We start from the raw sequence: 26044 nt of genomic DNA, 5'->3' as shown, positions 1-26044 counted from the left end.
TTGATTTAATTTGTCTTTATTTGCAATATAATATAAAATAGATTCTTTTGGTATGAAGATCTTTGAGACCTGTTGGGTTTTTACACCATATTTAAAACAAAGTCACACAGTTTGAAGCCTCTTGACCATCCCAATCACTGGTGCTGTAATAGAGTTTCAGGAATTTCAATAGACTTCTTTGGTTACAATTTATTCAGTAAACTTCAGATATGCAGATTTGAATATTTAAGCTCCTAAACTAGTGTTGAAGCCCCTAAATAAGAGTGGCTTGAGTTCTAAAAAACTGCAACACATCTGGAATTCTCACAATTAACTGTAAGATTTATGGGTATTAACCAGCTCTGAGGAGCAGACTACTTTTATTGAGAAACTTTACTTTAGACAACCTAGTAACAAAGGATAATATCCTTCACTTAGCAACACTGAAGAATATGCAGTGAGAACAGTAAGTTTTCATCTATTTTCAAACTTTCATACAACTTGCACTATCATCACTTTACATACTAGTATGGATAGTGCATGGCAAAATTTAATACAATACAGCAAACTAGCTCACCTACTGCAGCTCACAGTAGCACTTAAAGAAACATCTATAGCCCTGGAAGTGGAAGTGTAAGCCATCACTACTGTTTAATTCCTCTACAGTGCCAGGTATTGGCTTCATCTCCATGCAACAGTTCTCACAGTAAAGGTTTCTCAGCCATTTATAGCAGATTGACATCTAATTCCTCTTCAATTTACTTTGGAAGAAATAAGGCAACTTAAAAACCACTATAGAGAGTATGTATGTCCAGTACAAAAAGTCACAGTAGTGTAAATTATCAACTTTATATGGGTGATGTAACTGTGATATATGCAGAATGCTAAGTTCAGCTGTTGCTGGTAAAATTCCAGAACAAAACTGATGTAAGAAAGCAGCACTGAGCAAACTGAAGTACTACAGACTTCCAGTTTCTTAAGAGTACAAGTCCTGTGCTTACACTTCAGGAATGCACATAAAACCAGTGAAAAAGAATGGGATTTTCACAGTTGTAAATTAAGTCACTGCATTATCCTATACATTTGTATATTTGTCCTCTTCAAGCTTCTGACATGCTTTTTTTAATGCAGAACAGGATACAAACCCAAACGTTGCCATTTTTCTCCTTGCTGCTGTTCAGCACTATCTGTACCACAGATCCTTGACCCACTGTGTATTGCAGGATAGTAATGACAGGATGATTAAGTCTCATTTTTAGTTATGACCATTTAAAACAAGGCAGTTCTAGTAAAGAAGAGAGCTAGCAGAAAAGTCTTAAACTACATTGCTCGTCCCCCTCGTGTGCTAAACGGAACAGACTTTTTTAAGCTGGCAAAAAGTTGTTAATACCTAATATAAACAAAGTAAAGTCATACTACATAAAGTCATCCCCTACCAACAGAGCCAGAACATGATTTTAGATGAAAAAGCTTACTGTTAATTTTTTTTTCATGATCAACAGCTAATAGTTCAAGGAACACTGATTCACTGAATTTTCTGTCTTCACATCCTCTGCTGTTATCTTCCTTTGCTAACAACTGATGTGAAAAATCAAGAGCTCTGTTCTTTCAAACATTAATCAACAGGACAGAACTAGTTATCTACCTTAAACTCACTTTATGACAACAGGAATTTCCCACAGGAATCATCACCAGCTTCAAATTACAGCCAAAGTCTTCCAGTGGGATCAAATTTCAGACACTCCTGGTTTCATACCAAGAGGAAGATGAATCCATTATCATTAAGAACTCTGCAAACAGAGATAACTACCTCAGACTTTCCACAATTCCATAGCTCCATCGAATACTGACAGAGATGGAAGTGCACCACTCATCTTCAAAGTGGCCGTAGGTCATCAGCAGGACATTGAGTCTGCACTAACTCAGCCTCCTCCTTCCATTGTACTGATTTGTCAAGGCCCCACTGTTAAGCTGAACTACAGAATTCAAACAATCCTTAATGCCCCATATCATCATGATATTTTTATTTAATCAGTTGGTATCACTGAGCTTTCAGAGGAAGAGCCAAATCTCTTACCTTTATACAGAAAAAGTTTCAGTAATACAGTACAAAACTAAACAGAATTTATGTCTGAGTAACGAACATAGAAAACTACTATTGCAATTTTGTGGTGACAGCATAGAAATTCAACAATCATCAGAAAGCCTAGAAAGGGCATGTTTAGTTATAAAAGAAAGATTGTCTCAAGATAAAAATAGTGCTGACAGCTAAAAAGCTCTCTGTTGCAGCAAGATATGCAGTAATGAGTAACAAGTTCTAGACAGTTTAAGTACTTCCCCAATACTGCAACACAACACATTTTGTAACACTATTTTTACACGGGTTATGCTGCAGCAGCAGCATACACTTCTTAGTGGTTGGCACTAGGAATTAACCATAATAGAAGAAAGGCATTTAGTGATCAATGCACAAGAACCTCTATTTGACCTGCTCCCTAGGTGTGATTGAAAAAAACTGAGGAAGGGGACCATCCATTCCATTCAGATAATACACCTTCCTTGAACATGAGATTCTTGGCTGGAAGAGGAACACCCATGTCTGCAGAAATTGGCTGCAGAAGTGAACTTGAAGAACCAGCATCATGGAGCTGATCCAGTGCTGAAATACCTTCCTAAAAGCAAAAAAAAAAAAAAAACATATCTTAAAAACAAAGAATATGACAGGTTAATCTAATCTGCAAATACACTTTGAGTTTCTGAAGTTACTATAATCCAGTGAATACCAAATAATTATGGAAGTAAAAACAAAACAAACAAAATTAAGTAAGTATACAGATGCCTCAGTCTCATCTTCGTATGCATGATTTGGTTTCCAAGAAACCTTCAAGGATCTTGAGACTTAAAACTGAAGACCTAGAAAAAATGAATGGAAAGCTCTAAAATCTTCAGGACATCTATCAGACTATATTTATCCTGTACCATGCTAAGATGTATACATGTATCTGGAGGATTATTTGACCATATGCTGAGGAGTATTATTACCCAGAAGTTTGGTTTTCTCATCTTAAAATTCAGAGCAGCACCTTTTTTTTCCTTTCTATGGACATCATCTAGAAAAGTGTATCTCAGAGATAGCATCTAACACATTAGGACAGGAGCCACTTGACACTGACAGTTGGTTTCATGGCTTCAAATCTACTGGGAATCTCCAACATTCTCATCAGGAGACAGTTTCAGGATGACACTATACATAACACTACTTGGTTAAGTAACCTGCAAATTCATCATCTTACTGAAAACAGAGTTTTAGAGAAAAGTATCATAAGACAGAGCACCTAAGCAGATTCCATGTTACACATGGCTTGCTTCCATGCAGAATCAGAGCAGGCTGCAGACCTGACATTCCTCTTTGCTTACTACACAAGAGCCCTACTTCCTACCTACACTCCTAAAAAAACCTTCCAGAGTATGTAGTTTTACATATTTACACTCATTGAACACTAAGGTCTAGAGGATCTTAGGACAAGCACAAAAGTAACTGGCATGAAAGCCATGTTAATATATTTTATTTTTTTCTAAGGAAACATTGATTTGAGGGGCAGATAAATTTAGCATCTCCCTGGTTTGCAGTAATTCTCTCCAACATATCCAAGCAGCCAGCACATAACCAGCAGAGTAGGCTGTGTTACAACAGGAGGAGTGAAGGACAACTTTGCTGAGCAAGTGCCATAAAAAAAAAATGAAATAATTACACAGTGGAAGCAACCACAGAGTTGAGTCAAGTATTAAATGAGGCTAAAAATGAGATAGGGAAGTACTTCCTTTGTCCTTCAAATCGTTCTTGAGGGCTTAATACAGTTACCATTTAAAGAAAAGGCAAATAAAACAAACCATGTATGTTTTCATACACCCAAGAAAGGCAAGTAAGAGGGCAGAAAAGGATGATAAAGAACAATTAGCATCTGGATTATTGCTCCTTACCTGGAATGAATGAACAAAATTAAGGACCTGAAGAGACAGCTTTCTACTGGAATGTAGGAGTTTTTGAAGGCTGTAAAAAACAAAAGAAGCTATGGTCAAGATACACAATTTTTTTACCAGTGAAGTAACCCTGTACTAACCTGCTCACAAATAACTCCAGTAGTACCTAACATCATGTGACAAAAGCTTTCACACATAAAGCTTGATAATACTGTCATCACTGAAGAGGTGCTTGACTCATCTGCTTTTGAGTCTAGTCAGGTAAAAGCTACTTTCCACACCATTTACACTGAATAAAATGAAACTATTGCAATTGGAAAATATTATTTTATGTAAAATAAATAACATACTAGACTCATTCTTATCTAGGACAGTCTGGTAACATGACTTTTTAGAAGTTTATTAGTGACACACTAATTAAAAGCAGGTCAACTACTATAATAAGAGCCTTAAGCCTCATTTTCAAGCAGCCTTACATTTGATTTCCAGAAACGTGCCTTAGGGGGAAAAAAAGGCCACAAAAAATAAGCCACAAAAAGCCCCACCAATCCTCCCACAAAACAAAAGAAACAAACTCCAAAATCGCATTTTTGAAAGAATAATCTTTCATAAAGAAAAGCTGCAGTAAAAAGCATTAGATAGCTGGCTCATAAGCCATGCTTAAACTTATCAAGTATGATACCAACAGTAAAGAAAATTTCCATAAGAGCTAAATGCATTTTACATCAAAGCATTACCAGCAAGCTCTACTCCCCCACTCCAGAACAGTTAGGAGGAGGAAAAAAAGCCTGTGCTAGGCCAGAAAAGGAAAACGAGTAGGAAGGCACCCCAATTTACTCTTTTCCTGATCTGCTTATAGACAGTTTACAACAAAGAATTAATTTTTGCTTTACAGAAACTAAAAAAAAAAGCCAAATATTAATCTTACCACAACTGAGGACTAGTGTTACACATCTATGAGCCAAAAAACAACTCCCTTACACATCAGAATTAGCTACTCTATAAATACAGCTCAGTTCTGCTTTATAGTCATTGAGCTGTAGGTTATGTCTTTTTGCAGAAGCTCCAGACACACCATCTGTTAAACCTGCGACCAATAAATTATAGCTTACCTTTCTTTTCTACATAATCCGTGAGTGGCAATTTTTCTGCAGACTTTCTGATTCAACTCAGAACTGAAAAGTGGAATGCCAAAGCATAATTCCAGGGGAACCCATTCCAGTTCAGTTGTAGGTACTACAGAAAGAACAAGAGTTAACCAATGGGTAAGAAAAAGAAAGCAAGAAAGCTCATTCTGGGGTCAAAAATCTTATATTTGGATCCACTAGACAGCTCATGCTTTTTAAAGACAGCTCATTTACTGAACTGCTCAATTATTTAAGGGAATCTGAAGAGGAATTTCACATTGGACTTCTCCCAGAGAATAATGAAACAATGAATTCAGATCCTTAAAAACAAGGTAATATTTAGTACAAGCCATTTGTCATGTTTTTACCTTCAAGGCTTTGCTTGACTGCAGAATCCATTGAGGGTTCTTCTATTACCATCTCAAATGATTCTGTGCTTCCATTTACATCAGACCCTGATGCCAGTTCAGTCTCTCCTAAAGACAAAGTCATTTTTACATAAACACGCACATGAATAGAAGTTTAGTTACCTTTACCCAAGGACTTTAAATCTACAAAACTGGAAGAAGGGATAGGGAGAAATATAGGGCCAGATTCATTTTGGGACTGAAGAGTTATTTAGGGATCCTCATCACTTAGGAAAGATTAAGCTCTGGCATATAAAAATGTCACAATTTATTTTTTATATTTAAAAGAGTATTTGTTCCCTTTATTAACTGTTATAGTTCAGTCATTTATCTATCTGTATTTGGTACTTATGAGCCAGTCTCGAAGAAAAATTAGCAAGTAAGCATACTGCCAATAGATGTAAACTCAAAATTAGTTCCTATCTGTGTTGGATAGTATTTTGTAGAGTTACAAATCAAAGAATTTAATCCTTTGCTCAAGTGACTGTATGTGAAATTAAGGGGACACAGACAAAAAAGACAATTATTGGTAACCAACCTCTTCCATCAGAAGCATCACTCAGCTTTCTGTTAGCTTGTTGACTTGAAGGATTCAACATTGTGACATAGCCACAAAAATGCTGCAAGTCCACTTTGTTTCTCAGTATTTTTAAAGCTGTATGAATGCCCATGTTCACACGAGAGAAGTCTAAGGAGGAAACAAAACATATTCCAGTGTACTTTAAAAGAGGCCTCCCCATAACCATGTGGCTCCTCTCTGGGCTAGGGTAAGTTTTTTATTTAGATTTTTCCTGGTTGTAATGCTCCAACTTAGTGATCACATTGTTACATATAGGATAACACCAAGCATGAAGTGGTATTTTATAGTATAGTAAGAGAGCCAAGGAGGAAAAAATATGAACAAAAGGCACTCTCTCTCCTACACAGACACATTAAGACAGCAGAAATGGCAAGGTTCAGCTAGGAATCGTGTGTCCAGCTCTTTCAGTGCCAGAATCTTTTATGGCAGATGCAATGCAAGATACATGCTTCACATATCTGAAATTCTGAAGAATTAGAATACAGCATTAGAGCTTAACAAGAAATTTCAACACCGAGTTGTTCATGTCAGAACTTGAGAGATTCTAACTTCATGGTTTCTTCCAACTTGATACTAGATGAAAAACCAGACATATCAGAGAGAGCAAATATAATAGTAACAAATTTTGAACCTAATAAAAACAAAATTAGGAAGTGACTTTTATTTCTACTTGGCCCAGATTTTTTAAGTGGTAGCCCAAATAATTTTAGATTTTGTACCTGGAAATTCATATTTTATGACTGCTCTCACTTGGAGAGGTTATAGCCTCAACTATGAAAAGCTTCTGTCCTTTTCACCAAGGCGTATTGATAACTTGTAAATTCCTGCCTTTCAAAATCAGCTGAGCTATGCAGACTTTCAAGGAATAGATTTTGCTAGCAAAGTTTTCCTGAGGAAAAAAACCTTCATGGTAGGTTTCTGGTGCTAATAATCAAGGTAAGTTTGTTCAGTTTTGGTCTCACCTGTCTTACAGTTAGGAAATGCTCAATATAATATATGGAAGAATTATTTATGCAGTTAATAAATATGCTAGTTAATAATTCTTTACATGTGTGTTAGGAGATAAGAGAATCCAGAAAATACATTCTAATTAGGTCAGAGAAGATAGAAAGGGTAAGGTGATATCGCTAAGCTCAGAACAAACTTGTCAACCACTTAAAACTTTCAATTTTCTCATGACTCATAAGATGAAAATTTGTTTGAAAAGGATTATTGCAATCTTATTGCACAAAGTGATGTGCAACAGATGTGTAATGTAATGTACAAGTTACATGGAAGATGATCCATTACCTCCCTGTTGCTCAGCTTCATCAAAAGGGAAAGGTATGTGCATTGTTTCTCCCATTCCATGCATGCCATGACCCTGAACATCAAGAAATTAAATTAGGAACAGAAAAAACACTCATCAGCTTAGCTCAGTCCTACTTGTGATCCCTTTTAAGGAGTAGCACCCAAGCTGATGAAACAAACTAATGGAGGTATTTATGCATTAAACATCTTACTCAGCTGAAATAATTGAAGTACCCCACCTTTGCTCTTAAAATGCATGTGGTAAACACAGTGAGGTTAAGTTTAATTGAAGAGGAATAATTTTTCTATCCAATTACTGGCTATAAAAATATTTTCTAAGGGCTGAGCACTTCTGGAATAACAGGGACTTCCCACCCCTGCATACAGAACATTTTTCAGCAGTCACAGGCTGCTTACAAGCTGGCCTTTGAGAATGTGTAATTTTATGTTTGGTACAATATAAAACATCTATTTATTTAAATGATTAATTCTGAGAGTTCAGCTGTGCTAAAGATACTGATGAGGAGATAAATTTAATTCTTCCAAATAGAAAAACCCAACTTATTCTGCTGTTTGTGATAAACAGCATGTTTTGTTCATACTCTACTGTAAGAGCTAAATACCAAGCAGTCTGAAAAGCTGCATTTCTTAAATAACAGTTCATAATACCAGTCACTGCTATCTAAAACTCTTGTGGACCCTTCACTTTCATCCCAGTTTACTATCTCCCCTACTTTAGCTACCAAAACTCATTATGCTTGCCCATAATACAATAACACATACATAGTGTGAATTCAGTTCAAAACCTGTATGTTAACCACCACTGAATCACAGCAGCACTGCCTACAAAAGTTAAACATATTTTTCAGCTCTTTAAAAGTGTAGCTCTTCTACATTGTTAATATCCTCTACCACAGAACAGGTTAACTCAAAAAATTATGCAGGTTTTCGTAATTTATACAGAGCACTCTGTACCTGAATTAGAACAGCAGAATGAGTTAAAGCATCATTCAACATTGTGAGCACATTTGAAGTAGGAACTACTCCTGGGTCGTGACCCCAAGACGTAATTAGCAAGCGATCATAACCCTGGAAGAGAGAAATTAAGAGTGTGTGTAGTAGTAATGAATTATCTAAGCACATAAACTGAAATATTAGAGCTAGGCATTAGCATAACAACTAGGAGGTTATTATAGGTAACTACAGCTCTACAGTGCTATACTTATAACCAAGGACCACTCATGTTCCTATTCTTGGTGAAAACCTTTGAGATACTGAGGTTTGCCAATCTCAAAGTTAAGATGCTATTTTGGACAGGAAGTATCTGTCACCAAATCCTGTAAAGGTATGTGGCCAGCAAATAGGAGATTAATATAATCCCACATAAATTTAAAAGCAAAATATAAGCTGGATAAACTAACACTATCAGCAAAGAACAAAGATAAATCAATCCCTAAAATATCTATCAAGGGCAGGGTGGGGAACAGGAAGACAAAACCACTAAATGGTTTCCTAGTTTCTCAGTTTTCAAGATTTGAGTTTCACTGCATTTCCATAGGATTTCTAGAAATATCTTGACAGTTCCCTAAGAAAATGATGTTACAGAACAGGAGCAGGAGAGAAGCACTCATGTTCCCATAGAGGAAAAAAATTCCAGACTGGGAGATCATTTAGTTCAAGAAAATATGTCCTGTCAGCACACTGAGATTCATGCAGTATTTTGAAGTTTTCCCAGGCTACCACACTGAATGCTTCTTTACTAACAAAAGTGCACAATCCATACATGTACAGGTGGTTTAAACGAATGACAAACTAGGGTTTGAATCAAGGTCATCACCAATGGCCTTACAAAATGCTTTCTGCTCTCTTAACCCTATGTGACCTTACAGTAAATCTTAGAAATACAGGTATCGACAAAATTGTTGAAATCATAAAGGGAAGGGATACATGAAAGGTTTGAGGAATGGAATCTACAAGTTCTAGGTGCTAGACAGAACTGCTGATGTAGGTACACCAAAGAATTCACTCCCTCTCTGAATGTCTCCAAACCTTTCTAAAATATTTAGTTCCTCATGTATCTACAAGATGAAAAAAATGAGACAAAAAGTTTATAGGCCTCTCTGCAATTATAAAATTGAACAATACTATTTTTTACAAATTCCATTGTGAGCAGCAAGACCGAAACACTGCTAAATGCCCACAGCATTTCAAATCAAAGTCAACAGATGCAAAGATTTTTTGGTTCAGGCAAGTTTAAAAGCTGTCATGACCACTTCCACCAACATTTGTCTAGTACACAGAATACCCAGCAGTGCTTCTCTGAGGTATATTTGTCTTTATTAGTATCTCAGAGACAGAATGGGAGAAGGCAGCATCTGAAATCTTTCAGGCAGAAGCCGATCACCTGTGCTGTTTTGTGGGACTACTTGCCAAAGCACTGTATGGATGATAAAAAGTTAGGTGGATTCCAGGCTGGAAGGAATTGAGGAAATCAACTCATCATTGCAGAGCCAACAATTCAAGTCACAATCTCTGTGTAGAGAGAATGACATGCAGCCAGGGAGTTCCAGACCCTAACATGCAGGCGGAGTGGAAAGCTCTTACAAGGAAGTATTACATAATGTGCTGCTTCTTCCTGCTTCCAGACACTGCTACAAGTCAGGCTACAGGGCCACTAATACCTTTTTTCCAACCTAATGCAACCTTTATTAAAGTATTCTGTAATTTAAATTGTAGGGAGAATTACAGCCAATAACTCCAAAGTCTCTAGCACAGATTTGGACAAACTGGAAGTGATCATGTTAGCCATCTTCTAAAACAGGCAGAATTGTATGTAGAAGTGATGTTTCTTGCACGATGCTAGAAAAAAGCACAATATACTAGGTCTCCATCTTTCCACACAGCTCTTCTACATTTTTCTAACACTCTCTGTGGATGGGCTAACAAACCTCAATTATTAACACTGCAGTACCACATTTTACACTTAACTTGAAAGGGGTTGCATTAAATGTACTGGATTCACATTCTGACAAAAGGAGAGATAAAAGTAGCATTCCTTTATCAGAACTTTAAAAGAAAACAAATCAAGATGCTGCACAAAACTTGCTTCTAGAAAAGGAACATCATCTACAATGAATTTTATCTCTAACTTCAACTGTTATCTCTAACTAGCATACAGCATATCTTTGAAACACTTGGAGAAGGAAGTGAGAATAAATCCACACACAGATTACCTGAAAAACATCTGGGAGTTTTCGAAGACGTGTTCCTTTAGAGAGCAACAGGGAGGGTGGTCCTTGTCCAGTTATATGGTATATATACAGCTTGAACCAAACTGAACTCACTTCCGGTATTGCAGGCCCAATATGCTGAAGAGAGATTATTCAAGAAGTTAGAAATAACTTCAGATTGCAACCATCATTCATACAGATTTAATTTAAGAAGAAACAGTTTAAAAGAAATATAAATCCAATTTTTGAGCACTGAAACACAAATGCATTACTCTCCACTAACTATATTCTAGGTACTTAGTCCAGTGACACGAAAGTCTTCACAGAAAGCTGACAGTAATGTATTTTCTATGAATCTAAATTCAGGAACAAAATATCTGTCACTGACTCTAACTTGAACAGAAAAACTGTTAATAAGGTAAACAGAGTTCATTTTACTAAATATTCACATTTTTCCTCAACATTTTTTATTAGATTAATTACAGTGATATTCTACATGTTAATTATTTTGTCACTTTAAAAGGGACATTAACAAATTTTTTCACCTGGGGTGTACAGCTGCTAATAGGTCTAATTTCATTGGTGAGTGGTGCCATGGAAACCAGCAGAGTGTAATTTTTGTTGAGAACTCTGCTGCAGGTAGCTGGATCCAAACCGAGCAAACTCTCACATCGTAACAGGTCCAAGGGGAACCCTATGTTCAAAACACAAGATTCTTAAATTAGCATTTAAAAAGGAACATACAAATACAAACTATGATTTCATATTTTCCATTCTCTGCTAAGCCATGAATACAGTATTTTCCACAATGAAGTTTTAAACACTTGGGGTGAATTTTAATAAAACTGTACAAAATTTTAGCAATTCTAGGCATACAGGGCTGTCTGACACTGAACTAGTTCCTCACCAACTAACTGAACACAGGAAATAAACACAGAGATACTGAGAAAATAAACTAAGTTTTAAAAGAAAAACCTAAAAAATTGTCCCCATTAGAAGAATACATTCCTTTACATGGCTTGAAAAATGTTTATTTGACAGAACAGCTGACTCTTCTATATGGCTTTCAGAAGCATGTGATTTCGAACAATCTCTTTCTCAAGTTCAGCTTGTCTTGCCTTTATTACACTTTAATCTGTTGCTCTGGATCTTCAGTGCAAACCTTGGCAACCATATCTGTCATTCAACAAGCAAACCCAGTAACACAGGCTCAAATGATGATTCAAAATATTTCAAAATATTTTTAAACAAGTAGGATACTGACTACTACAAGAGCATCAAGGGCAGAAAGCTGAGTTCATGGCAGATAAGTAAACCAACTTAGAAGGAGTTCCAGACATGCTCACAGTACCGTTATTTGGTTGATCAGGCTGCACAGCTTGTGCCCCCAGGTCTTTATTGTGCCGCAGAAACAGTATCGTGTTTCTCAGTGTAAGGGCATGATCGAAGTATCGCTGTGCTTCCCCCTCCCCTGTGCTTTGAACCTAAACAAGAAACAAAACAAATGCATACAACTGGCAGGAAAGGAAAGATGAACAAATTAGCATTCTAAAGCTTTGTAACTGAGTAGTAACCCTGCAGATTATATGCAAAGGTGATCTACAGCAACTATTAAATGAGAAGCAGGTCTTGGCCATGCTAGTGGAATGGTCAAAAAGTACACAAAGACAGTATCTATAGCTCAGAACCATGACTCACTCTTTAGGTAAAAGGATAGAAGTGTCCCGTCATCCTGACTGGTATGAAATGACACAGCAATTAACAGCACTTCTCCTACATGATTCTACAGTTGTTTTTCTAGAATTATCATCTTTAGAAGATAAAGTTGGCCCCTTTAACACTTCAAGTGCGGAAAAAGCATTTTCTCAAACATGTAATAATTTACCTTTTCCAGCTCCACCAAGAAGCTGTCAAGACTCTCATCTGATAGTTTCCCAACTTCAAACATAGTGACCGCATGACTTTTTAAGTTCTGAAACAACAAAACAAAACTGTCTTCTCTGAGAACAGAATGAGCAAGTAGAAGCTGTGTTAAGCAAAACTACTACTTAACAAATAATACAGAAGATTTTTTTAGTATTTATTTTTTAAATAAAGCTGTATTATATGGATGTCAAACTAATCTAAAGCTTTACATATTTATTCTTGGTATAAAACATCAAATAATTTGGACATACTGGTGAGAGATTTCCCATCATTAAAAAGGCAGTGAGAGTAGAATCAAACAGGAAGGCAATGCGCTTTGTGTGTCCACTGGACAGGTTCAGGCTGCTCACACTGGCTGTTTCAGCTGATAGAAAACAAAAAGGAAGTAGATGATCACATTTATTTTATTTCAAAATACCATTAAGTTTAATCAAATCTAGTAACAAAGGAAAAAGTTAGTTATCACTAAGTAAAACAAAATTCCCTTGTTACTACTAAACTATTGATTAGTTTAATTCAGAAGTTGGTATCTTTGTATCAAGTTTATATCCGCAATACAGATCAGTCTTATCTTCAGAAAGAAGTTATTTAGCTGAAGACTCAAACCAAGAAGTAGACACCACCTCCCCCACTGAGTAGTCCATATGACAAAATTATTCACATAATCTGCGTTTCACTTGTTTCTAGACCTCTTTACAGCCTATGCCACTCTATAAATATAAAAATAATTGATCCTAATGTATTAAAATTTACTGCAGGGCTAACCTGGATCATCTTGACTGTTGGTATCTGTATCTGTGGCTGATGACCCAGCTTCCTGTACAGGACTTCTGTTTTCCCCACTGTCCCATGAAAGCAGCATCTTTTGAGGATCCAAAGTACTCCTATTAATGTGAATTAAAATCCACATCTATTGGTCACTGTAGCACCAGAGAAGTATCTCTGCCTTCCAGTGCTAAGTATTCCGTGCATAGGCATATCGAACACATGCCTTTCAATATGTCCAAGCCCTAAATCAGTGAAGTTTAGTATCCCTCAGGGTCCAGCTTTAGCTTCAGCAGAAAGGCTTATTTGGGGGGCTGGAAATATCAGACTGTGAAAAGAGCTTAAAAATCAAACCATCATCATTGAAGAATCCAACGGAAAAAATCTAATCCACTTTGTTCTCACAGTCTGAAAAAGCATTAAAGAAAACAGGCATAGCAGTAATTTTAAATGGCTTAGCAGATATTGAACTGAAAGCACCTAACACTTCTTAATTAATGCAACTTGGCATTTCAACTTGGAGGACTCTGTTGACTGGTATTAAACAGCACTTTCCTGGGAAGTGATACAGATGCACACTTACACGAGAATATCACTGACAGAACTGCAGTGGGTCCTGTCAGCAAACAAGCAAACTCTATGCACATGCTCACTGCCAGCAGTGCCAAGAGCCACAGCCTCTGTAAGAGCACACTGACAGCTGTTATTTCTGGCCCCAGGAGTCTAAAACAAGTACACATTCATCTGCTGGAAATGTGAGCAACTACATACCTAAGAGTCAAAAAGCCACCACTAAGTAACAGCACCAAATGAAGTACTCTGAATTTACATACTGAATTACCATTCCTCATCCTCAGATTAACATGAGGATCACATATTCTTGTCATTATACACATTAGAAAGCCAAGTGAGATTTGTTATTGCAAAAGTCAAAGAAAGCAACCAATACCTTTAAAAACAGATGTTCTAAATTTTCCCTTCAATGAGAAAAATAAGCCAGAGTAAAGACACTTACTTCAGTCTGTTTACTGAAGGAACATTCTTCCATGATGGATGAAGATTATCCAGGTTTATTACTTGGCCTTTTTTATGAGCAAAGCCTAACCGACAGTACATGGACACAGCATTCTGCAAAACACACACACAGAGTAAGGAACTGCTCTATGAAACCAAGGTTGCAAGACAGTGAACTTTCTGTATCCAGTTAAATGAATGCATTGTACACACATACCTTTACTAAAGATAAGTCAATCTCTAACACGTTTGCCAGCTTAAAAATAAAAAAAAGATAAGAAGACAAGTCAGCAATATAGTATTAAACAGGGCAGGTAATCACTATTTGTGGGATTTGGTATCTTTTTATTGGTCTTATTTCTAAGAGCCAGCCTATACTGGTAGAAACAATTTTGTCTGCATCATAGATGATGGAAAAAGAGTATGAAGCCTCATAACTGTCCCACTTGAAAGCATGCAGAAGAAATATGAGGCTATATTCCACTTTGTAATTTCTAGGCTAACCTTATATATATAATTTTAGGTTAGTCATGTATGTCAGAAGACACGCAATGAGGAAAACAAATCCTGGATATATTTAATGGGTATTTTTCAGATATGTATTCAGCAAGTTTTGAGAAGACCTTATAAAAACATATTTCTCATACTCAAGCTATGCTTATGCAAAAGCTACATTCCTATTTTAAGCCAACACCCTGTGTGCTTTCACTGCCAAAGAAAAAAATTACTTGAACTTTTCTCACATTAGAAAAACAGACTTTTTTTCAGTTCTAACTCATACAAGAGCCTACTTCAGTCAATTCTGTATAAATTCATTCCAGCTAATGTAATTGTTTCACTGAACTGAAGGTACTCCTTCAAGATTGAAGTACTACAGAAGCTACAGGTTGCATCTAAAGCCTGGCAGTATGTGTAAACAAAATCACTGTATATCAACCAGTATCTCTAAGTATTTTTAGCAGTGTGCTTTGGGCCATTTTCAAGTATTCCTGTCTCCCAGACACAGGTAAAGTTTTACTTACCTCTGCCACATTAGTATGTTCATCTATTGAAACAAATATCTTGTACAGTAGTGTTTCAAAGTAATCACCTTGCACTCTGTTCATCACAAAACCTTCCAGTGGCGGCACTGAAATAAGATTTACTTTCAAAATCACAATTTGGTAACTTAGTTTATTGAACTGAAATTGTACTAAAACAGGAAAATTAATTTACACTTTTGTTTTCATGGTACCTGCAATTTTGAGAATTTCCCAGGCACAAAGAATAAAAATCTGAAGATAGCATATGAGGTATTTAAAATTGCCCCATTCCCTAAGAAAGTAATGCTTGTCAACATGTTTTCTTATAGAAACTGAAGCCACACTACCTTCTATTATAGCCTTGCACTTTCCAGCTCATCAACTACAGATAATTTCCAGTGTCCAGCCCATAAAATGATTTTATAATGTGGATGGAGATTAAATCATGACTGTGATTAGAGAAGGACATGAAAAAACCCACACCATCCTCATACTCCACAACTGAGACTTCCAGACCTAAGACAAGTTGAAATAAATCCTATATACAATAAAAACAGTGTTTTAATAGGATTGAAAACATTTAGTCAGTGAAGAGTTTCATAGCTCAAATGTTTTGTTTGGGCACACACATGCAGCTGCAGACAAGCAGTTTCCAAGACAGAGAATTAGAGGACAATTGAAAGGAAACTGAGAAAACACAGGCATAATAACATGAAATATTTACTTACCTGCAATACAGCTGTCATCAGATATTGGTACATCAAGGTAAATGAATCCTTTATTATACAAACCTTTTGAAATAAAAGGACAACGTTTTAGAAAAAAAGAAAAATAGCATTTTTCAAAATACTGAAGATATAAAGCAGACTTCCCCACCAGCAAATCAATTTTAAAGTAACTTTTCCTAATAGCCTCCCCAGTAGAATATTTCTTTGCAATGCACAGATCAATAAACCACACCTAATACCAACCAGGTGTCACCCTAAACCAGAGTTCCTCACTTGCAGCCTGATGCAGCACACTTGGAACTCTGCAAGTACTTCCAGGACAGCACAGCAAAATGACCAAAGATTAAAGTAGCTCCATTTAAAAAAAACGAGCAAATCTCTGCCTAAATGTTAACTTAGTTTTCAACATCATCACTGTACTGTCAAGGAGTGGGGTTTTTATCTTCAATTGGCTTTGCCAGCTGAGGATGCTGGTTTTGTTTGGCTACTCAGGCCAGAAGTCACACACCTGGTAGCAAGGATACAAACTAAAACACATCAGTTCTGGTGGTCCTTTCATGTCCTTGCCACACATTGTGTTTTTACACAACTGCAAAAGGAAATTCTGGTGCATTTCAGCACAAAGAACCAGCAAAGCTGCAGCAGATATAGACAGACACTGCATACAACAAGGCCAACAATATAGTAAACATTTAAATTGCACTTTCCCAGCATGAAACTGATTTGAGCACTAAGCATCTCAACTGAGTTCTGCAGAGAAACCAGCAAGTAGTTATTAAGAAAGAGGAAAAAAATACAGTATGGTTATCTTTAGAGTCTAAGTCTTGTAACAGCTATCATAGAATTACAGAATGTCCTGAGTTGGAAAGAACTCATCATGATCACAGAGTACAACTCCTGGCCCTGCACAGCACACCCCAAGAACCACACCATGTGCCTGAAAGCATTATTTAAATGCTTATTGAACATTAGCTGCACTTTAATGGCAAGGCCATTTATAAAGCTGAACTGCACAGCATAAATAAGCCAAATTTATTGTCGTGTTTCTTTGGTGTTACCCAAGACCAGTGCATCTACACCGGTGGTAGTGAAGTGACCAAGAGCCCTCAGGTGAAGTGCTACTGAACACGTGAAGTGGAACTGTCAGGATGTTTTACACACACAGACAGCTCAGCTATAATGTGTGCCTGTACAACTATAGTGTACAGTTAAATTACCATCCTCAATCAGATCTTAAATAAAATGCCTGCATTAACCCATCAATTCACTTGGATTCACGCTGATTCACTGTCCAGCTCCAGCAGTAACATACACAGCTTTACAAAATGATGTGTATCAACAAACCAGCTTTAATGGATCAGGATGACATTACAAGTCATCAACATGCTGAGTGTGGTTTACACTGCCTCTCCTTTAGATTCAGCTCTTATGACTGATCCATCCTTATCTATACACCTGAAATGTTTGGTGGCATCGTAGTCTGGACTCAGCAGCCCTCTTTGCTGAGAAAATATGATCTTTCTTACAGTCCAATTATATTGTATGTACATTATTTTTCCATACATTAGATCCTTCTAAACCTACTAAATCTGAGCTATTGGAATCAAAATTTTATTAAGCCTTATATTGTTTCAGATCCCCTCAAGAGTATGAATTTTACCTACCTCACTTTTGTAATTGTTTTGTTCTGCTCAGTAACAGGCAATGGAATTCTGCCTCAATTTCTCATTAAAAACTGCAGTGTGCAGGTTTGAGTGCTTGTAGTAAGCCAAGCCCTTATGGACATGACTTTTCAAGGAGGATTTTGCAAGTGAATTTTTACTCCCTAATATGGTTTGTCTATACCTGTTACTTGTTAGACTGAAATGGAAAGCCAATAACAGCTGCAGACTTCTGTGAAAAAAGACAGATCCATTTTATGGTATTAAAATAGTAGAAAAAAATTTAAAACTCTCCTTTGAAAAGCAAGGAGTGCACTTTAATTACTCAGGATTATCAATTCTGATATTTTTACTTTCTCTTGTTCTCATTTACATTCTCTTCCCCCACAAACTTTACTGTCAGCTTCTAATGAAAGAATTTGTTGACTCAAACAATAACAGAACTGCTAATTGTTCACCATTAAATCATTTACAAGATCTAGACTGCAGTCTGTACAAGTTTTTGAATATTTTCCTCCAACTCTCCTTTACACCTCAGCTGCTTACATCACCTTTATTCCTAGTTTCCAGACACTACTAGAATTTACTAAGCAAGATCTAAAATCAGAAATGTTTATTAAAACTTACTGTGAACTACATTGAAGTCTAAGGAACCAGCAAGTTGAGGACCTGAATCAATTATCTTATCAATAGCAGACTTCTCTGATGTAGTACAAATCTAGGTTAAAAAAACCATATTAGTTTCTTGTAGAAATGAGTCTATGCAACTTAATGCCACTCAAAAAACTCCCAAACACTTAAGCCTCAAATCAGTCATAAGTAATATAAGAGTACAGGGAGTAACCCACATTCCTAGCCAAAATATTTACACTGAAGAATTTACTGCAGTTCCTGTTAAAAGTCTCTAATTTTTTTTAGCTTGTTCCCACACAAAATTATGCATGCTCTTGGAAAGGAAATTAATTGCACAAGAATTTGGCAATTGAACTCCACAGTTTAAAAGATTTGCTCTTTAAATCTTCCAGTGTTCACCCACACAACTGGAGTCATTCTAGAAAGAGGCCCTTTACAATATCAAAGTCATTTGCTTCAAATTAACTACTCTGGGTTGTTGGGATGTCTGAATATGAGTAGACGAAGATATTTCAAAAAAGAGATTCCATCACTGTTTTAAATATGTTCTAATCTAAACAAAAAAACTTCTAGAGAAGAAAATAAATCCAGATCAAATGACTGCAAAAAAAACACCTGTGAGAAATGAAAGCAGAATGAGGATGAAACAGTTAAGTCATCTCACAAGCTTTTAACGTGCAAGCAATGAAAAACTAAGCAGACCCAAAGAAGAGAAACAAAGAAAATATGTATCAAATCCACTGCCATTCTGATACTAATTACAGTGAAGCTGAAGATACAGTCAAAACTGACCTGTCAGGACTTCAACATGAAATTTAAGAAAACATACTTTGTTGCTTGTTCCCTACAAATCATATAATCATGCACATAAGTTACCACAGACTGGCTGATGCAAAACCACCTCTACACTGTACATAGTGCAGACAGTACAAAGGGGAGAGAGGGCAGAACATGTCAAAAAAAAATCACAATTTCCATTAATTACAATCTCTAAGATACTCATAAGAGAGTTGCTGCAAATTTGTAACATAATCTTTGTGTATTTCATATGAAAGAAAGCCCCTGCTTTCAGGGACTATCAGTATTCACCCAGATTTAGAGATGCAATCCATACTACACTACCTTGATGTCGTCCTCAGTGATGTAACCAGCCTGCACGACCCACCAAGCTTCTATAGCTATCTCCACGGGCTTCACAGGCAACAGATCATGGGCAGTTTTCCTTCTGAAAAATTTCTGCAGTGGTACAGTCCATTTGAGATAATAATAAAGAGCACTTCACACGCACAGAACTTAATTTACCTTTATAAAAACTGATCTGTATGAACATCCATTTTTAAGTACAATATATTTACAGACTGGAGACACACATGCTATTAGCATTGTCATTTAGCAAAAGTTTCTCTCTTTTCTCAGATCACATGGAAATAGAAAGGAAAAAAAATATTTCCATCTGATATTGTTAAATCTTCTCATAAGCTCATCCATACTGTAGGTATTGCTAATTAAAATCCACACTATTCCATCGTAGTAGGATCAAGTCCAAATTTAAACTATTTGTGACATTTCTAATTTGAACAGGTAAGAGAGCACAGTATAGAAATAGATATTTTAAAGAAGTTCAGTGATTTCAAAAAACACATTTTAGGAACATATTTAATTTACTTTAAGGAACAAAGTACAACATTCTCAATAAGCACAGTGCTAACAAAATTCAGTGAATGTCAATCCGTGAAAGAAAAAACTGGAGGATACTGTTTATTTATAGAGCTAAATAGCTTCTCTTTCATTGCACAGTCATTACTTTTTGGTTCACTATCAGCTGCATATTTTGGTAAGCTCACTTAGTTAAAGGACTACGAAGGTACTGCAAGAGCACTTCTGACTTCCCCGAAGAAAGGAAGGAACTGTTGCAAACGAAAGGCTCTACCTTCTATCAACCATCACAGTGTTTTCCACGTGTGCTGTTCACATCCAAGGATGTCTGTGCACTCATTACACTGTCTTAGAGAAAAATACACTGCAAGAATTTCCACCTAGATGAATCACTGTTCCAGAATAAACTGTGATCTCAATGGCACACATAGAAACATGGAATAATTCTTTCAGAACCCATAGCATTGTTCCCTGCTTATAGTGGCCAGGAGACATTAGTTATCTGGTACCATAAAGTACAGCTCCAAAACTATAAGATAAAAATTAAAAAGTAGTAATTAATACCTTTTCCTTTACTATACTTTAATTTTAAACCAAAAAGCTATTTATTAACAATTAAAGCTATTTATTGAGGAAATATACTATAATTAACAATACACTGCATCTCATTCAATTAGCCACACCATTAAACTGACCAGGGCTAGAAAATTATTCCATTTTTCATCCCCTATGAAATAATATGGCCTGGAGGGAGAGAAGGGTAAAGGAAAGGGAGGGGAAATTAAAGACAAACTTACTTTTGAAGACCTGCATTGGTTCATTAGATCAATATACTGGTTTCTTCCTATGCCAAGAAGTCTTAGACCTGAAAAATAAGTAAGGTTTTATCTATCTAAAGACAGGTTTAAGATGAAGATACATTCAACATTCTTCAAAGAATCAGACCTTCTTCTTAAATAACCTTTTTATTTACTCTTATCCAAAATATAAGGACAGTTATAGGAGCCAAATTCATTCCATAGTCCCTCCCCATTCTTTCACTAAGTACAGGTCAAGGGAAAAAAAAAAAAAAAAAAAAAAGGAAGAAACACCCTATCACTCAAGTCACAGGGTAGCAGGTAATAATCCAAGTCCTTTCCTCCTATATTCCCATCAACAACTTCAGATTTATAGGAATAGCTTTTCATTCCCTTAACAAAACCCATGCACTGGATAAGAACTCTAAGAACTAGAGACACAAAAGGTTACTTAATCTTCTAAGGAATATGATATAGTTGAGTTGAACTGAATCAAAATTTAATTCCATAATCTTTAGCTTTCAATCATTAAGGAACCACAAACAGATAGTAGAAAACTATTTATTAGTTTTAAGGCATATTCAGTCTCAGCTTTAACTCCAACTTCTAGTTCAACACTAGCATATTTGAAAAAATGTAATTAAGGAAGTTTAAGTCAATCACTGCAGCTGTGCTAAGATAACAGAATTGTTGGGGGGAGGGGTCAGCAGAAATCAAACAAAAACAGGAAAACCTTCTCTTTCTTCAAACTCCTGACTAACACTAGATTTCCAACAAGCAAAATGGTGCTGAGGAAGTTCTTTCTCATCTGTTTCCCTGCTGTGAACATTACACAGAGGCTAATTAGTAGCTATCTGAGAATATCCTTCTAAAACCAAAACCAACTGTTTCCAAAAGCTGCAGGCTACTCCTCACCTGACTACACACTATCCTTAAAAATAACTTTATGAATGCATACCAAAGGCAAGGAGTTACGTGTTAACTATAGAAAACATTTCAGTGGCAGGTTAATAACATCCCTGTGCCATCAGTTTACATTTTGCTCTATATGGCTTCAGAGTAGGCTTCTGTTCTCCTCTACCAGGTTTGAGGTTTTTGCTTTCCTAAGCTCCTCACCCCATACCCAGGTGTAATAAATAGAAACATCTGGCACATCCAGAGTGTCATAAAATACCAGATCCTCTTGCCTCTCTTTTCTGGTACACCAACACATTCCAAAAAAAGCACAGGTCCTAGGAAAGGACCAGCACCTCAGTTTGCTGATGTACATCAATGGGAAATGCAGGCAAGTAAGAATGGACAATCAAGGACACAGGCAAGGTTCTGTACCATGCCTATCTGTATTTAAACCAGCCCAATTCCAGTCCTGCCTGTACTGACAGAACTCTGTAAGAAGGGCACACACTTAATATCACTATTTAAATGTTTTTACACCTTCATTCACATGCTCATATTCAAGCAAACAGATGCCCACAAATCCATTTTCAAAAGCTCCTTATTTCTAACTCACTGAAAGCAGTAATTCATCCAGGTAATACTTACAGTCAGCAGCAGTGAAGTTGGGTAAAGAATCATAGCTTTTTTCACTGTTCATTATATCCTTAAAAGAAAGTAAAATTTTTAAGTTGTAAGAAGAAAGTCATTGTTTCAGAGAAGCAAGTCCAAAATTCTGCCTGTCCTTTTTACTTTAAGAATGAAATGAAATTTAAACAGATCTATAAAAGTCAGTTACCTTATCAAACAATTATTTGATAATTACAGAGTAAGTTGAATACATAAAATATGAGACTTCTGTTTAATGCAAGCTTTGCAAAGAAAAATGTTGGCTGAAAGACTAACAAACAAAATCCTCTATCTCTCTTCAAAACCAGCACACAGAATTGCTAACAGTAATAACAGAATAAACAAACAACTAATCCATTATGTCTGCAATCACTATACACAAAATAAAATAAAAGCACTTCAAATATCCAATGAAAATAAAAGGTTGCCAGAGCGCTGACAGAAAACAGAACCATCCTTGTTCTCATAAAAACAGATCTGCTTCAGGCTTCTCAAAAAGTTTCCAATATGGTTGAAATGAGGTATTTCTTTTACAGTTATAAGTGAAGACTCACAAATCTCAAACATCAAAAGAGAAAGTCTGGTCTCAGAATGAGTCCCACCCCAGCTCCATATGACAAAAGTCCAGCTGTTGAAAGGCTAATGGGGCAGAAGAGAAAACACTGCAGGTAAAAGCAGTTCTCTACAAACTTTCATTACTTTTTCTTCTTGTCAGGCCTACACAAAACCAAAAAAACTACCTGACACTGCCTCGTATGTGTAACTGGGCCATTACCAACACCTTCAGATGGAGAACAACACCCTCCCACCACAGTTCTGCACTCACCTCCATTATCCCTGTGTAATAGGAAAATGGTGTTACCCTCAGACCTTTTACCATGATGTCAGACAAATGATACGGGTACAACATGAGATGATCTCGACTGTATTTTAACAGATCTTCATAATATTTACGTTCATCTTTCTTGACATGCTTAACTACAAGGGGAGAAAAAGCTACAATGTTCTATGATGTTCAACTTTTTAAAACGTTTTACAACAAAGAGTTAAAAATAGCAAAATGGCAATTGACAGAAAACTACAAGCAAAATAAAGTAGTGGTGCAAGGAATCCAGCATCCAAGGTTTTCTACACATGATACAAGTAGCCTCAGAGACTTTAAGGAGCAGATTTATCTAAAAGGTCACCAGGAAGTGGCCCATTGATATAGAATGTTCATGCAGCTTGTAGAAAATTATCTTTTAATTACTGAAATTATTATCTGCTTTGGGAAGAAAAATGGATTCAGTCAATGTGAACTAAATTGCAAGTCTGCAAACGAGTCATAGCCAAAAGCTCCTGTGAATAAGGATAACTGTCTGCATCTAACGTAGTGACAGGCTTAAGTAGCCAAACCCTCTCTTAATTTCTTGGAAAATGGCAGCAGAACTATAGTAGGAATTCAGTTCCACCTGCCAACTCAGTAACCTCCTAGAGTGCTTTGCTAGAGAAATGGACTCTTTGAGTCCATTTGTTGTCAAATGGACTCAGAAGTCAGGATTTTTCATGCTTTTATTATTTAGAAGCATTTATTTTCAAGGTAGGAAGAACCTTTGCACTGGACTTGTTCTTGCAGTTTTACAGTAGAGACAAGCTTCCACACAGAAGAATGGGGCAGGACTCAGAAGTTACTTTGCTTCTTTACTCACCTAAGTTATTCCGGTACCGCAGCTGATTGCGGATGCTGTAGAGTACGACTTGCCTCTCATATTCCCTCTGGGAGTTTCCAAGACCCTTGAAAACATAAAGGCCTTTCAACTGACTTGCACAACCCCCCACCTTTCAGTTAAACCACTGCCAAGTGTCATATGAGGAAACATATGCAGGCAGCAGCCATTGCTCAGGGAGTCCCCCAGTGCAACATGACAGTATCTTTAATCTCTCAATGAGTTCAAAAATACCTTTAAATAGGTCTCTACACAAGATGCATATTTAAGCAATCATTTTTAGATTATTTTTTTCCTAGTACCACTCTGATGAAAAGGGAACATCTGATTTTTAAATCAGACATGATGCATCAAACATTTACCAAGCATTTGGTGTCATTCAGCCTTGACAAATTACCCAGAATTAATGTAGCACAAACAAGCATGGTGCATGATGTGAAGCTTTATTTGCTGCACCTAAGAAACTTTTAACACCATAAAAAAAAAAGGAAAAAAAAAAGAAAAAAAAAAGGTGAAACAGCTCAAGTTGCAGCTTTGCGGAAGTTAAACTATCAAGTGATCCTAGGTCACAAGATTAAGGAACAAGCACAGCACATTACTTGACTAACATGAAAGAAGATAAAAAGAGAACTTTGGTTCATGCTTCAGATGCCTTACTTCAAGAACTATCCCCCCAATATCCCCCGTATTACTCTTCTACTCTGCATCTGCAACAATTGATCTGGACTGTTTGGTTTTTCTCTTTCCTCTCTTGATTCCCTCATCGATGTTTATATTAAAAGAGATTCTTTGACAAAAAGGCACTTAACTGCACATATGGGATAAACAAGAAAGCTGCACACAAACTGCAGAATAGGTATTAGAAAAGCAACACTTGGTATCGGACACAGGGTCTGGAATTGATTAAATATCTAAAGAGGGAGCCAAGTGTTTGCTCAAAGGACAAAAATATTAAGGACTATACTAACAATAAAGTAGACATAACAGTATTCCAGAAGTTACATTAAAGTAAATAATGCAATAAGTACTGGCATATTTTCTATCCTGAATCACAAAGCCAACGATATGGCACTCAGCTGGACAGGTAAAGAAAAATCATCATTTATTCTCCTCTTACTGCTCCTGGAATCTCAAACTCAAGAAATTGCATTACTCGTGGCCTGCAGCGACTACTCATCCTCTCCACCCTTCCCTTGTGCAAGAGCAGGAATTGTTTAACAGCATCTGCTTTAAAGCAGTGTAAGACTTCAAAACAGTGTAAGAACCTCCTCTCAACTCGAAGTAATACCTCCTCTTTGCTATCAGAGGCCCATTAAATTCAGGCAATCAAAATTTCATGAGGTTTTCTTTTCCATGAGCCACTTGCAGCAAACGATTCTCTGTCTACTGAAACACGGGGCTGCACAGCCTCCGAGGGCTCCTGTCCTGCTCCGGCTCCCACCACTCAGGGGCGGCACAAGGGACACCCGACGCAGCTGTCTGACACCTGCACAAGCTGAGCGCACCCCACATCTCCCTCTGGCCACTGGGACCCCAAGGCAGCCCGATTTACCCCTCTCCTCACTGAGGCCACACACGCGTACACTCGCCGCTTCCCACACAAGGAGCACACACCGTTTTCTTAGCCCCTTCTCCCCACAGACAGCACACACACACTCAGAACCCCCTCTCCCCACAAAGGGGTCGTGCACACCCCAAACCCCCCTGTCCCCACGGAGAGCCCCACAACCCCGCGGGCCCGCCCGCCCTGCCCCGGGGCAGGCAGGGCCGAGTGCCCCGTGTCCGCCCGCCGCTTCCCCGGGCCGGCAGCCGGGCAGCCCGCACCTGCCTGACGCTGGCGGGCAGCCGGGCCCAGGGGTAGTTGTGGCGGATGTGGAACTCCACGTCGATATTCATGGCGAGCAGGCCGGGCCGCGGGCCCCGCCGCCGGGAGGCGCTCCGGCCCGGGAATGAGCCGCCCCAGCCCCGGGAAGGAGCCG

The 26044-nt window shown here is 37.3% G+C and overlaps 1 protein-coding gene across 1 annotated transcript; it reads right to left on the bottom strand.

Moving 5' to 3' along the window:
* Positions 1-26044, bottom strand: FAM91A1 (family with sequence similarity 91 member A1). Its single transcript, XM_053952096.1, has 24 exons — positions 25890-26044; positions 24048-24132; positions 23186-23337; positions 22339-22396; positions 20797-20864; positions 19466-19579; positions 18338-18428; positions 16050-16112; positions 15322-15428; positions 14517-14555; positions 14301-14413; positions 13286-13404; positions 12772-12884; positions 12480-12566; positions 11946-12078; positions 11140-11288; positions 10598-10732; positions 8340-8453; positions 7365-7437; positions 6033-6182; positions 5456-5563; positions 5073-5196; positions 3961-4030; positions 1-2651 (listed from the first exon to the last, which is right to left on the bottom strand). Exons 1-24 carry the CDS (start codon positions 25959-25961, stop codon positions 2475-2477), a joined length of 2514 nt encoding a protein of 837 aa, XP_053808071.1. The 5' UTR covers positions 25962-26044; the 3' UTR covers positions 1-2474.

Source organism: Vidua chalybeata, chromosome 1, assembly GCF_026979565.1.
Source record: "Vidua chalybeata isolate OUT-0048 chromosome 1, bVidCha1 merged haplotype, whole genome shotgun sequence".
NCBI classification, from domain to species: Eukaryota; Metazoa; Chordata; class Aves; order Passeriformes; family Viduidae; genus Vidua; species Vidua chalybeata.
The sequence above is the reverse complement of the archived record's forward strand: the minus strand, read 5'-3'. Positions and strand labels throughout refer to the sequence as shown.